The sequence below is a fragment of the Populus trichocarpa genome, chromosome 19 (genome assembly GCF_000002775.5).
Source record: "Populus trichocarpa isolate Nisqually-1 chromosome 19, P.trichocarpa_v4.1, whole genome shotgun sequence".
Lineage (NCBI taxonomy): Eukaryota > Viridiplantae > Streptophyta > Magnoliopsida > Malpighiales > Salicaceae > Populus > Populus trichocarpa.
Genome location: NC_037303.2, coordinates 13,630,109 through 13,643,674, shown reverse-complemented (window position 1 = coordinate 13,643,674; position 13,566 = coordinate 13,630,109). Strand labels below are relative to the sequence as shown.

At 28.3% G+C, this 13,566-nt stretch overlaps 1 protein-coding gene across 1 annotated transcript; it reads left to right on the top strand.

Annotated features, from left to right (window-relative positions):
* Nucleotides 1–5,214: 5,214 nt before the first annotated feature.
* On the top strand, nucleotides 5,215–6,934 carry LOC18108550 (uncharacterized). The gene is made up of 3 exons (XM_006371490.3): nucleotides 5,215–5,526; nucleotides 5,642–5,867; nucleotides 6,058–6,934. Exons 1-3 carry the CDS (start codon nucleotides 5,284–5,286, stop codon nucleotides 6,480–6,482), a joined length of 894 nt encoding a protein of 297 aa, XP_006371552.3. The 5' UTR covers nucleotides 5,215–5,283; the 3' UTR covers nucleotides 6,483–6,934.
* Nucleotides 6,935–13,566: the final 6,632 nt, after the last annotated feature.

Below are 13,566 nucleotides of genomic sequence, written 5' to 3'. Positions count from 1 at the left end.
CTCTTCAATTTTATCTTTTCAAGTTCAGTTTATTTGAGACCAGGCTTGATTCTCTAATTTTTTTTATATAGTTTAATGTGGGTATCTGGGCCAGTTTGCGCGCACCTCGACTAATCCCACGGGTCCTAAAGTTAACAACCATATAAGCCTCCAGTGGCTATCATATGAGCAACCACACTGCTCGAACCTGAGACCACAGAGAAAGTAAATCTTTTGGTCCCAAGTTCTACTTTAATTAGCTTTGTATTGGGTTCTCGCAGTATTAAAAAAAAAAATAAACTCAGTTGATATTCAATTTAAAAATTAAAAATTCATTATGAATTATGAATTATAATAACCAGTTTTTTTTATTTCCACTCAAGTTGTTTGCTATTCAATTTTATTCTTTCAAGTTCAGGAAAAAAGTCTTACATTTCATTGGCGCTTGTTTTTATGTCTAACTCTAAAAAAAAATGTTATTTTATTTTTAAATGTTAAATTTGATTTTAATTTTATGATTTTATATTTTTATTTTTTAATATTGAATCGATTAGAAATTGAGATTTATAATTTTTTTTATTTTATTTTTTATAAAATTAATCTAGTATACGTGTTTATTAGTTATTAATTTTGTTTTTTTAATTAAATTTAATTTTTAATTTTAAGATTAAATTTTGAGTTAGTTTAAAATAATATGATTTTACTATTTCAAGGCGCATTAAAATGTGTCTTGTCCACGGTACTTTTCCGACAATCTTCTGTTAATCCAATAATTTTCTTCATCAGTGTCTTCTTACCATCAACAGGTTTTCACACACCATAAATCTATTTTTTTTCAATCATTCAAGTCTGATCTCGATGGCAGAATGCAGGACTGCTTGGTCTCCACCACCTTTTTTTACTTTTTTTTTTTTTTTAATTTGGTAGATAAAAACATGGAAAAACTGGTGCACTTTGAATGCTCTTTTGAATTAATAAAGTGAGGAAAAGGGTGAAAAGGGTGCAAAGGGTATGGAAAAAAAAAACATGAAAACCATGGTTGACGAGGCCTTGCTCTCAAATCTTATGAGAGAATGATGGGTGCTTCTTCTTAACAAGTTGATGGGTTTGAAGATCAAGTAGTTGAATGTGAGCGTTAAATTTTGAATTTTGATGCAAAAACAAGTTTTCTAATTAGTTTAGAGGACCTTCCCTCTAATAGTTAAGCACCCACTAATGTAAAAGAAGAAAAGCATTTAAAACTATAATCTCGTTTGTTTGTTTTATAAGAAGTGATTTTATTGAAGAAAAAAATCAAATTTTTTTGTGTTTATTTACTATAAAAAAATTGATCAATAAAAAATACTTTCTAGTCAAAAAAATTTTTGACTCGGTTTTTAAAAAAGTATTTACAAGATAACATCTAAATAAATAAATAAACAAAAGACCAAACTAATTAGTCAAGTTTAGAACAGATTCAAGATTTCTAATCAAATCAAACCCTGTGTAATTAAAATTTCTAACTAAGAATTTTAACAAAAAACCAAACGATAAAAGATAAGATATATAAAATATCACATCTCAGTCAAGAGTCTTAGATTCAAAAATGAGTCGATTGCGAGCTAACCAGATAAATCAATAAAAATCTTTGCAAAGGAGTAATAGTCTAACACTGAAAGTTGTCTTTACCTAATCTGAACCATTACTAAAGATCTTGATTGAGATTTCTAAATAAACAACTTAAATACATGAAATAATAAATAAATCTATCACAAAAATTTCACATAGTAGTACAATGATGAAACATAATTAATAGTATCAATTTAATCACAACAAAAAAGACAAACAATATCTCACAACAAAAAGGATTTCATTGTACAAGGATCACTAGCATTAACATTTAAGTACCAACTGGTGAGTTAAGTGACTCAAAAAGCTAAATCTAGGCAGTCTTACCCGAACCCAACTAGAAGAAGGCCTTAAGATGGTCTTAGGTTCTCCCTTGTATTGTGATATACCTCGTGGAGCGTGCTCAAGGGTTAAGGACCTATCTTTAACCTAATGCTCCTAGCATGCATGCCTGTGAAATGCAAAGTTTTTTTTTTAATTTACATTTTTTTTAATTAATTTTCTGAAATCTCAAAGTTAATAATTATATAAGTCTTTAACCATCTGAAATTTATAATATTTAAATTAATAATCTTTTAAAAAATAAATTTAAAATTTAATCAGTTAAATTACATATTTCATAGTAAAGTATTATCACCAATAGCCATTGATTGCTTATTCCTGTATATTTTGCTTTTCCTAAAAAGTACTTTCATCATTCATTGCATAATAAGGAGACTGTTACTTTATGGATTTGATCTAAATGAATTAAACCAATTTATTTCTAAAAGATGCAAAGCTTTATTTTCTTTGGAGATCTCTTTTTCATTAATCACTTTTTTGGAAAAAAAAAACATATTTTGTGAGCAAAAAACTATTATTCAGGATTAATGATGCATTTTGCTTTGTTATTTTTTTTTGTTATGAATTAATTTTCTCCGTATTGTTTTTTATGAACTCTGTATTTAAAGAATCACTTTTTAAAAAGTTTATCTCTTTTTTCTAATTCAAGATTTGTTTTTTTCCAATTTTAATATATGGTTTTTTAGATAATAATCTTATTAATCAATGAATTGATTTTTGATACGTGTCACACAATTTAATAAAATTATAAGAAAATTAAATCACAAACACAATAATTTGTTTTTAAAACCACACAAAGTACTAGTGTTTATTTAAACCAACAGACACAAAACCAGCTACTATATTTATAGAATCTCTAACCAACCACCAACAAATCCAACATTAACTAGAAAATAAACTTTAATAAATTTTATATCAACAAAAAAACCTAAACTTAGTAGGAGATGAAATCCTTAAACTATAAGGATTAAAAATTAATAACAACTTTGTTTAATTCCAACACCTTTTTCTTAAACAAATCTCGTTATGTCTGTATTTTTTTAAAATTTCAAAAACAACTCTGCTTTTAAAACTGGTTTTATGAAAATATATTTTTATTTTTAACTTTAGACGAATAATAATTGATTTGGAATCCAGTTAGCCAAGCTACTAGCTCAAACCAAATCTTAAAAAAAAAATAAAGATAAATCAAAGTTAATTTAATGAATCAATCCATAATACAATTAAAACCTGATTTGTTTTTAAAAAATTAAAAAATATCAAAATTAATTACAGGAAAAATAAAAAGAAAAAAACAAATCTTGAAGTTTCCATTTTCAAAATTGAGCTTGGAAATGAAATGGAGCCCCGTTAATGATTTTCACCGAAAGAGAAACGAAAACCACTTGAGCCCCTTGTATTGAGCTTGTCTTAATCCATTTAACCAGAACGCCATGTGCACCTTTAAAATGACAAACAAGTTTCTCTTATCCATTTATTTAACAACTAGTTCAGTTTGTTTGGGACTAAACATTTATTTTACATTGAATTAACGTCCTATGCTTTCAATTAATAATCGGTCGAATTCCTTTAAAAACATTATATTAATTAAATGTCCATAAATGAATGAAGTAAAATGGTTTATTAATTAAAACTGCTTTTTTTGTATTGCCTAATCATTGACCCCAAACTATACGGCCCTATCTTAAGTACCACGAGTATTTTTACTAACTCCACCTTGAAAAGTTAAAATAACTCATTTTTTTTATTTTTTAATGTGTTATTTTATTCTTTTTTTTTATTTTTAAAATGTGTTATTTTTCTAGATATTTCTTATGGGTTATCTTATTTGTTTTTAATTTTTAAAGTGCTAAAGTATAAAAAACAGTATTAAAACGTGTGGGGTGATTACTATACATAACCTTGTTTATTTTTTAAAAATTCATTTTAATCCTCAAAGTTTTATTTTGGACGATTTAATCTTGATTAAAAGCTAATTAATTTAGATTTCTTAGGCGAAAGCAGAATTGAAAAAATAAGGATCAAAATTAAAAAGATACCAAACATGGATGGTGTGCCAGAAATTTTAGGAAAAATATACTTTAGTCCTCTAACTTTAAAAATAATACAAATTATATGATTTTAGTGCCTCTATTTTTTTTCAAATTTAATTTTAGTACAAAAATTCATTTTTGTTATATTTTTAGTCCATAGTTGAGAAAGTATTGAGAGAGGTAGCCAAATTATGGTGGTAGAGAGAAAAATATTGTCGACATCGATTTAGACCACCAAAATGATAGATGTTTGTTTCAAATGGTTTCATTTGATGAGAAAAGTTCATATTAAGTTTTTTTACCTTTAAAGCTCGTGAAATAACATATATAACATCGGTTTGATTTTTTATTTCAAGTTAATTTTGGTTTTTGAAATGGTTATTTTATGCTTTTAGGCTATGGATAGGTTTATCATGGTTTCTAAGGTGTTTTGGGTTGAAAAACAGGTTTTTGGTTAAAAAAAACACAAGCCCTAATTTTCCGGTTATCACAAATGTAGATAAATAAAGAGTAATGGTGTGTTTATTTTTGTAGTTTAGCTTGTCAAAGTATCTTTTAATTTTTTTTTTTACTTGAAAAAATATTAAATTTATAATTTTTAGATTATTTTTTTATGATTTGATATACTTATATAAAAAAATAAAATAATATTTATTTAATATATTTTTCATTAAAAAATATTTTTTAAAAAAATATGCACCGTAATACAATATAAACAAAGAAAACTAAATTATAGAATATCCTAGTAAAAATATCCTTATATCCCCTTGCAAGTAGCATTATGCATAACCTGATGGCATATGCCAAGAAACATCATCATGGTTCCTAGACCCCCACTTAATTTGGATTAACCCAAAAAAAAACCCTAAAAAATGCCATGCCAAAACTCCTTCTCCACATGGCAACTTTCTATTTGTCTAATTTAATTATAACAGACCCCACAACCTCCTATTATTAGGATAAAACCTCACAAATTTTCAAATTAGTTAATGATCACTCCTTCTGTGATTATCTTAATAAACTTGACCAATACTCTGTAACATAGTAGTATCTCATGATAGAATATTTTGAGCATATCCAGAGTTATCCAGCTAACAATTATTGCTCAGACTGACGTGGAGCACAGCTGCCACTGTAATAAACTTGCTCGAGATCCAATGAGTACTTGCCACATAAGTCAAAGACAACCTTCATGTATGCGGCATATAGTACGTCCACTTAGGACACAAAATCTTAATATAAATACGCCACTCTTTCAGGGACTTTTTCAAACCACAACCGAAACATTTCTTTTTTCGAAGCTTGTTTGTTTAAGAATTACATGGCTCAAGTCATAGCCAGAATACCTTTAAACTACCGGGGTTTTGAGGAGGATGTCGGATTTTCTGATGATCCGGCGTATTTTACTGACATTGTTTTCGGGTCTTGGGAAGAACAGGAGGTGTCACATGAGAGTTTATGTACCTCCGGTGATTATAATGAGGATGATGATGATGATGAGATTAATCCTTGTAATGTTGAAGAGAACAACAAATTTTGGGAAACACAAATCCAACTTCTTCAGGTGAATTTTCATTTTCTTTTCAATTTACAATGTGCCCAAGGTACTTTAAGGTCACTGTGAGATTAAATTATGCGTAATGGAAATTAGTATTGATTATTTATGGTTGCTTTTGCAGGGAACATTGTATAGAACAAGTTCTCTTGAGACCAAAATTCGTCAAGCTACAAAAGAGGCTATGAAGGAAATTGATGGGGTGGGCATGTATTGTTTGTGTGGGAAACCGATGCCCGGAGCTTGCCGGAATTGCTTGCAAAGAGAAATTTCAATTCGGCTTCAAAATCAAGGCTATAATTGTGCCATTTGCGAGTCCAAGTGGAAGAGATCTGAAGAAATTCCTTCAGGTTCAACAAATAAATCATTTCTTTCTATCTTCTCATGACAAAAATGTTATCACTGTTAACCATAATTAAGATGATTATCATGAAATAATCAGTATTGATTAAGACCATAGGATGTTATTAATGGAGCTATATAGACACGTATGATCTAAGTGACTGCTGGGGTTAAACATTTTTCTGCAAATTTATGCAGGGGAACACACTTTTTTGGAAGTGGTGGACAAATTAAATTCAAAGAAAGGAGAAGTGAGAGTGGTAATTGAGTTGAATTTTCGAGCCGAATTTGAGATGGCGAAAGCAAATCAAGAATACAAACAGCTAATTAACCGGTTACCGGAGGTATATGTAGGCAAGACGGAAAGGCTAAAAGCCTTGATCAAGATATTATGTTCAGCAGCTAAAGAGTGCATGAAGGAGAAGAAGATGCACTTGGGTCCATGGAGGAAGCTTAAGTATATGCAATCTAAGTGGGCAGGCACATGTGAGAGAACAACACCAGCACCATATTTTCCTGGTGGATTTTCGGACCGGCCGCCCAAGTCTAGGGCATCCATGTTAACTTGTGATCTATCGGAGGCTTTGCCTGTCTGGCACTGTACAGCAGTTCAAGTTTTGTGACTCAAATTTCGGAAGATTATGCCTAAAGGGATTCCTGCAATGGGGACCTTGGAGACAGCTTAATTATCCATTTCAATATCCATGCATGTAAACTTGGCTTGATGATCTTCCTTGACGAGTACTGAGACTCAAAAAAAACGTTTGACATGTTCAAGTTCAGACACTTGTGCCGCGCTAAATAACCCCAAGTTTTGCTTCTGTAGAGAAATAAAGTTAATTTGTCCACGGTTTAGTTTAGTCTATGTTTAGTTGTAAATAAATACTAGCATTTGTGTTGGGTTTGAGAGTTAGGTGATTGAGTGGGGTTGGTTGATTGTATGATAAGGATACATAAAACTTTTTCTCTTAAAAGGGGATTTGTCTTACTTTCTATTTTTGTATATATTTTTAAAATGATTGTTCGAAAGCATGTATTTTCTTATGATGCAATCATGGGTTATTTCTTCCGTCTATACTTTTATTTTTATTTAAATATGGATCCAAAAAATACTCTAAGATTAGGCCAAAAAACTCTCTTGAACTCGAGCTTGGTAGCATGACCTTAAAGTATAGCAGAGGGTCAAGAAAAGTGGGAGCCCAACTCCCTAGAAGGCATGCGCTCGAGCTTCTCGTTTGAGCCCATGCTAAACTTGTTGGGTGTGCTGCTTAGTATCCTTGGTGCGAGGTCAAGTTTCCACTCTCAAATTCAACATATTTGGATCTAAATAGCTTGTCCAGATTTATTTTTTATCTCTAATGGGCCTAAGCCCAAAACTTGCTAGAGATTTTTTTGATACCTCATGTGAGTCTTTTAATATTTTATATTAATCTAATATATATTATTTTGAGTAGAATACAACTTAAAATATCACAAGGGTAAAATTATATTTTGTCTCTTTTCTTCACAACAGGACAAGACTCATAAGCTATAAATACACCATGAATCCTTCAAGTTAAAGATTCATAATCTCTTTAGTTTTAATATATTAAGCATATATTTTTTCAGAGTCCATCTCTCTAAAATATCATTGCACTTTCTCTCTCTATAAATTTACTAACTTTATGTTCGGAGAGTCCTTACATCCATCAAAGAGTGTTAGAGAATAATATAAATTATATCTTGAAACCTCACCTAACAACTTAAACTATTGGGTTAAGATGACTTTTTACAGATACCAGCTAATGATTACGTAGCTTACCAGACACCACCTGGTACTACTACAGCTACCGGTAACTTTAGCTTACCAAGCATCACTTGCTACTAGTTATCAACCCCATAAGCTTTTTATATAAGATACCTTAACTATGAAAAATTAATTAAATTACTTGAACTAAAATATGAATCAATTATTCAATACATCATTTTTATTTCTAAGTATCTTGAATTTTAGAACTTATCATTAAGTAAGTTAGTAAAGTTTTTAATTTATCATTTAGATGAAATTTTCAAGTCAGTTTATCAAAATCAATTACATGATTTGCACATGATGATAAGTTTAATTATACTTTAACATATATTAAGTTTATAAGTCATGTGTTTCTTATATTTATATGCAAATAACTTAACTAATTTCAATATGCTATCTAAAATATAATAGAAGAATATATAAGAAACTTAGTGTATACTGAAGGATAAAATTAACTCAATTAAACGTATAAAAACAAGTTGAAGAAATATCACATTATATGTGTGTGTGTGTGTGAACCGATAAACTTTTTTAAAATATAAATAAATAAAAAGTGATGATATAACATATTAATTAATAACAATCTTAGTCTCTATAAAAAAAAGTTAAACATAACTATATTTGTAAGAATATAATTACTGGAGTGATGAAAAAAAAAACAGCTATGGCTTGCTTTTGTATAACTAAGCTAAATATCTTGGTGACAACATTTTAGATAAGTAAATTTTCTAAAACTATTTTCTAGGAATTTTTTTTTCTTTTGAATCCAAAATCATAAATTATATTAAAAAAAATATATTATTGTTCGAGCTAAATCCACTAGAACAATAACTATCATGTACTCTCCTGGGATTGATCAACCATATCTTTTCGTTCAAAAGCTCTTTAGAAACTTGGTGACCAATCATTGTCCTAATACCCACATGTGATGTCCCATAAGAGATTTCCATGTCTGTGTAGTGGTGGAGTCAGGACATAAAAGTCAGGACATCTCGTCCAATTCTTTTGATGCCAAGTGTATAGTTTTTATCCTCGTTACTTGTCCCATATAAATTTTTAAAATGAATTTAATTTAAAATAATGCTATGGTTAATTATGATATATAGATTGCTTATGAATCAATATAAGTAAGTTTTAGCCAATAAAATTAAACATATATAATGGGTCTATCTTAAGTATAATGTAGGCAAATAAAAATAGAAAAATCAAAATATTATATCAAGTCGGAAAAAAAAAAAGAATATGCTAAATATTTTTAATCATAATTTTTTATCGTAGATTATTTGCAAGTTATTTTTTATTAAACAAATAGAAAGCTCAATTTTAGTTTAAGATGCATATTAAATATTTTTGGTAAAATAGAAAAACAAACTCATATATATTATATACTAGATAAACCAATATCAAAATAGTTCAACAGTTTTTGACAATATAGAAATTCAATTGTGTATTATTTGATTTCTTTTTTTAATAATTAAGCTCTTTTTCAGTAAAATAACAAAATCAAATGATACAGTAGTATTTCTTATGAAAAAATATTTAGAAATTTAAATTTGATATGAATTAGGAAAATAAAATATGTCATATATTTTTAAAAATACTTTATTACCTTTTGATTTTAGTTTGAGAAAAAAATTCTAAATTTGATTTCAATAAATAAAAAAATAAAAAGTCGGGGAAAAAATAATACCCTATAAAAGTTATGAGATCTACTATTACTTGTGTTTAAATACACATAATTATAACAACTATAATAACACATAAATAAAATTATAATAATAGAATCAAATTACTTAATAACTGATTAGATATAAATAGTCACATAAATAAAAACGTATCCCATAATGCAAGACATACAACTAATTTAGTGTGTGTGTGTGTGTATTACTTAGTTCATATATTGTTTTTCCAACTTTAGAGCATATTATCTAAATAGAAAAATAAATGGTTTAATTATTCTTTTTCTCTTAGTTCAATATATATTAGATAAAATTATCGATCACATGAGGAACCACTAATTATTGTTAAAGATCTCTTATTCCATAAAATTTCAAGAGAGGCTAATTTAGATTTCTAAGGGACATGATTACATAATTTATATAAATATAAAAACCAAAATAAACCTTGGTGAGAGGGTGGAGAAACCCTTCTGCCCGTGTCAATGAGGCAGTAGCAATTCTTTCATTCAAATGTATAAATTGGTCCAAACATTCATATTAATATATATATAAAAAGCATAAAGATAAAATCAGCAGTTCTAAATTTGAAACCTTTGAGTAAGTTTGCAATGGCTTTACATAGTGGGTCAAGTGAGTAGCATCCCATTATATAGTTATTAAATTATTAAATTTTTCTAGTCCAATCCAAAATCCAATTCAAAGCTAGTTTATACGTTAAGAAAATTAACCCGAGTTAATCAAAATAATATTACTTTAAAATAATATTATTTTAAATTTTTAATAAAACAAATTAAATTAAATTTGAACCGAATCAAGAATAGACTTACCAAATCATCTAGATTTATTTAAATAAATTTTTATATATCTTTAAAACTTGACTTAGAATAGAATGTACCAGCTAATCCGGCTGGAGTTTAGTAACATTGCCTCTCACTTTGGAGTTGAATAGGATTAATTTAATAACTCTTAAAGTAATTCTATGAACTTAAATGATCCACTGAAAAAATAAAATAAAAAATAAAAACCTTGCATTACGCCACAAAGCCTAATATTTAATTTTCTCTCTTGCGATCTCTTTTCCCCCGATGGAATGAGTGGTTTTGTCTCATATAGACAAGTAGTAAAATAATTAAATGTAAACTTTTTGATAAAAAAATAAATTCTAGTGCGTAGAAACATAGACATCAATGGTCTTGTAGTGGTTTGATTTTCTTTGGATATAGACTCTTGAAGTCAAGACCTTACTTGGAAGATAGGAGCACCCGAGAAACAATTCACCATTAGTCTCATGTTAAAACAAAATGCATGACATTTCTCTTCCCATTTATATTAAAAGATGAAAAAGGTAAGGATAGTGGCGGAGACAGGGGAGCTGACTGGGGTCGGGTTCTATAAAAAGATTGTTTTTCCAGCCCTTCTTTTAATAATATTTATAGTTTTAATTAAAATAATAAAATAACTGAAATCTTGACTCTCTTTAATTTTATTTTCTAGCTCTGGAAGGACCACAAAAAATATTGTGCTAAATTTTTATATTTTGACAATGATAGAATGATAGAAATTTTGTTATGAATGAAACATTGTGTAGAAATATGTTAAATTTTGTAGCACCTTTAAAATCCAGGTCCTTAATTCGACCTTTATTCATCATGTGAAAATTATTATATAGAAAGTAAAATGATCCATTAGAAAAAGAAAAAAAAGGACACGAATGAAAGAAAAAAAGTTGAAGTTTGTTAAACGAAAAGCAAAAGGATCCAATTAAAAAGGGACTTGAATAAAAAAATCCAATAAAAAAAAGAACTTGAATGGAAAAAATAAAATTGAGGTGGAAAAAAGATTGAGGTTTGTTAAATGGGAAGCAAAAAGGACCCAATTAAAAAAATAACTTGAATGAAAAAAAAATCCAGTAAGAAAAAGGACTTAAATGAAAAAAATAATGTTGAGGTGGTTCCCTTTTCATATCAATAGTGGATTTTAACGGTGATTTTTGTATCTGTATTAAAAAAGAGCATAGAAGGAATATATGCTTCCATGCCCGCTAGCTAATTCTTCGATGCGAAGAAAGTGGTAGGTTTCTATGGTTCAGAAAGTTATGCGTGGAGTTCAAAGATACAGGCAAATATAAATCCTTTGAATTACCATAAATTCACATTCTATTTTTTAAAGGTAAAGAATAGAATTTTTTGTTTTGGAAGAAGCTTTGTGTAAGAATATGCCAAATTAATTCTTAACATCTTTAAAATCTAAGCCCTTGGTTGATCATGGAGAAATTAAAAGGGAAAAATTCCAATATTCTTTCTTTTGTGAGAGATGTAAATCAATTTTTAGGCATATTTATGCACCCGGCATGGTGGGATAAATTGACATAAAACCTAGTTGATCTAGGCTAAGTGTGTGTGTGTAAACAAAGTTAATCTAGTGAGATGATTTAATTCTGTTTGTTTTTGTGTTTTAAAAGTATTTTTGAAAAAATTTAAATTTAAATTTTATTTTTTTCTTTACTTCAAATTAATATTTTTTCGGTGTTTTTAGATCATTTTGATGCGATGATTTCAAAATTAATTTTTAAAAAATAAAAAAAATATTATTTTAATATATTTTCAGGTGAAATGCATTTTAAAAAGTAACTGCAATCATACTTATCATATCAGAATAGAAGAGACGAAGGTGGTTAAAATATAATTATTTGTTTTTATATTTTAAAATAATTAAAATCCAGTCTTATATAAATATTTATTTATATCTTGTCTCTTTTTCTCTATCAAAAGTTTTCAGTATAATAGCCATTTGTGCAGCCCGTTCTTGACGCCAGAGACTATAATTTATTAGCGGTGGAGATATTTCCTGGATATTGTGAAGGATAAAGAAGTATATATGCACCAATGGTTCTCTATTTCTTTGATGTTCTTCGGAAAGCCAGAAGGGCCTACCTTAAAGTCAGAACTTGACTTGGAAAGAAGGGAGTGCCCGAGAGACATTCCATGATTGTCTTGAACACAGATGAAAACATCTCATCTTTAATATTATTTAAATTAAAATCGTGGAGAATATTTCTATTGCCCATTTCCATGAAATTATGACGAGTTCAAAGCACAAATGCCAGAACTAATTCGTGGTCGGTTCACGACAATATTATTATTTTCTTATTCTTTTTTCCATAGTTGTTTGGCCGGTTAGATATAACTCAAATTTTTGACAAAATGATACCGTTTTGATAAATTATTTTTTAAGAAATTAAAATGATGTTATTTTAAATAAGATTTTATTTATTTTTTTTAAAAAATTAACTAGATTATACCTCACTCGAATCTAACCAGACAATATCCAAAATAGTTATATGAAAAACCTAATCCCAAACGCAAGTTTTGGATCAACAAATAAGCAATTCACTGAGACACAAAATCAACCCACTCTCAAACAATGAGACTTTAGCAATATGCTTTTGACAACGACGACAACACTATACCACATATGTGCCCACTTTTATTTGGAAACCCAGTCTTCTGTGAGAACACTGAAGCCGCAATTTGCACAGTCAATTTCCATTGAAGGACCTCAGGCTTTCTTTGACAAAGTATACTACTGATCCTTTCCTATCCACAGCGCGGGGCCGAGATAGGTACAGCAAATTTCCAAGAAACACTCAAGTATATTAAAGTATATTAAACAGTGTTTGGTATTATAGAATTCTTCGTGAGAAAATTAAAAAAAATTTATTAATTTTATTTTAAGTTAATATGTTTTCGATGTTTCAAATTATTTTAATTATTTTGATATGCTAATATTAAAAATAATTTTTAAAAAATAAAAAAAATATTATTTTAATATGTTTTCAAATGAAAAACATTTTAAAAAACAACAATTATCTATTCCAAATATCTTATTAAAACATCTTATTAAAAGGTTTAGAATCATGTTAGGAGTTGTTTTAATGAATAATAAAAAATTAAAATAATTTAAAAATATTAGAAAACTTATTAATTTAAATTTTAACAAAAAAAAAACAAATTAAAATTCACTTTTAAACATCTCTTATGTGAAGTCAAGAACATAGGAGCAAGTTTCGTCTATTTGCCACATGCCGCATTATTTTGATCCTCTTTGACCCCTTCGTATGATCCAGGAACTTGCCCTACGTACAACGTAAAGGGATTAATGGCGTTTCTCATGAATTGAAATCACAGATGGAAACACTCCATAATTAATATCATGCACCTTTCATATCAACACAAACAC

Bases quoted from the DNA above. Each gene is read 5' to 3' on its own strand.
- LOC18108550 (XM_006371490.3), top strand. From the start codon at position 5,284: ATGGCTCAAGTCATAGCCAGAATACCTTTAAACTACCGGGGTTTTGAG. The intron at 5,527-5,641 runs GTGAATTTTCAT...TTGCTTTTGCAG, and splicing joins CACAAATCCAACTTCTTCAG to GGAACATTGTATAGAACAAG. The intron at 5,868-6,057 runs GTTCAACAAATA...AAATTTATGCAG, and splicing joins ATCTGAAGAAATTCCTTCAG to GGGAACACACTTTTTTGGAA.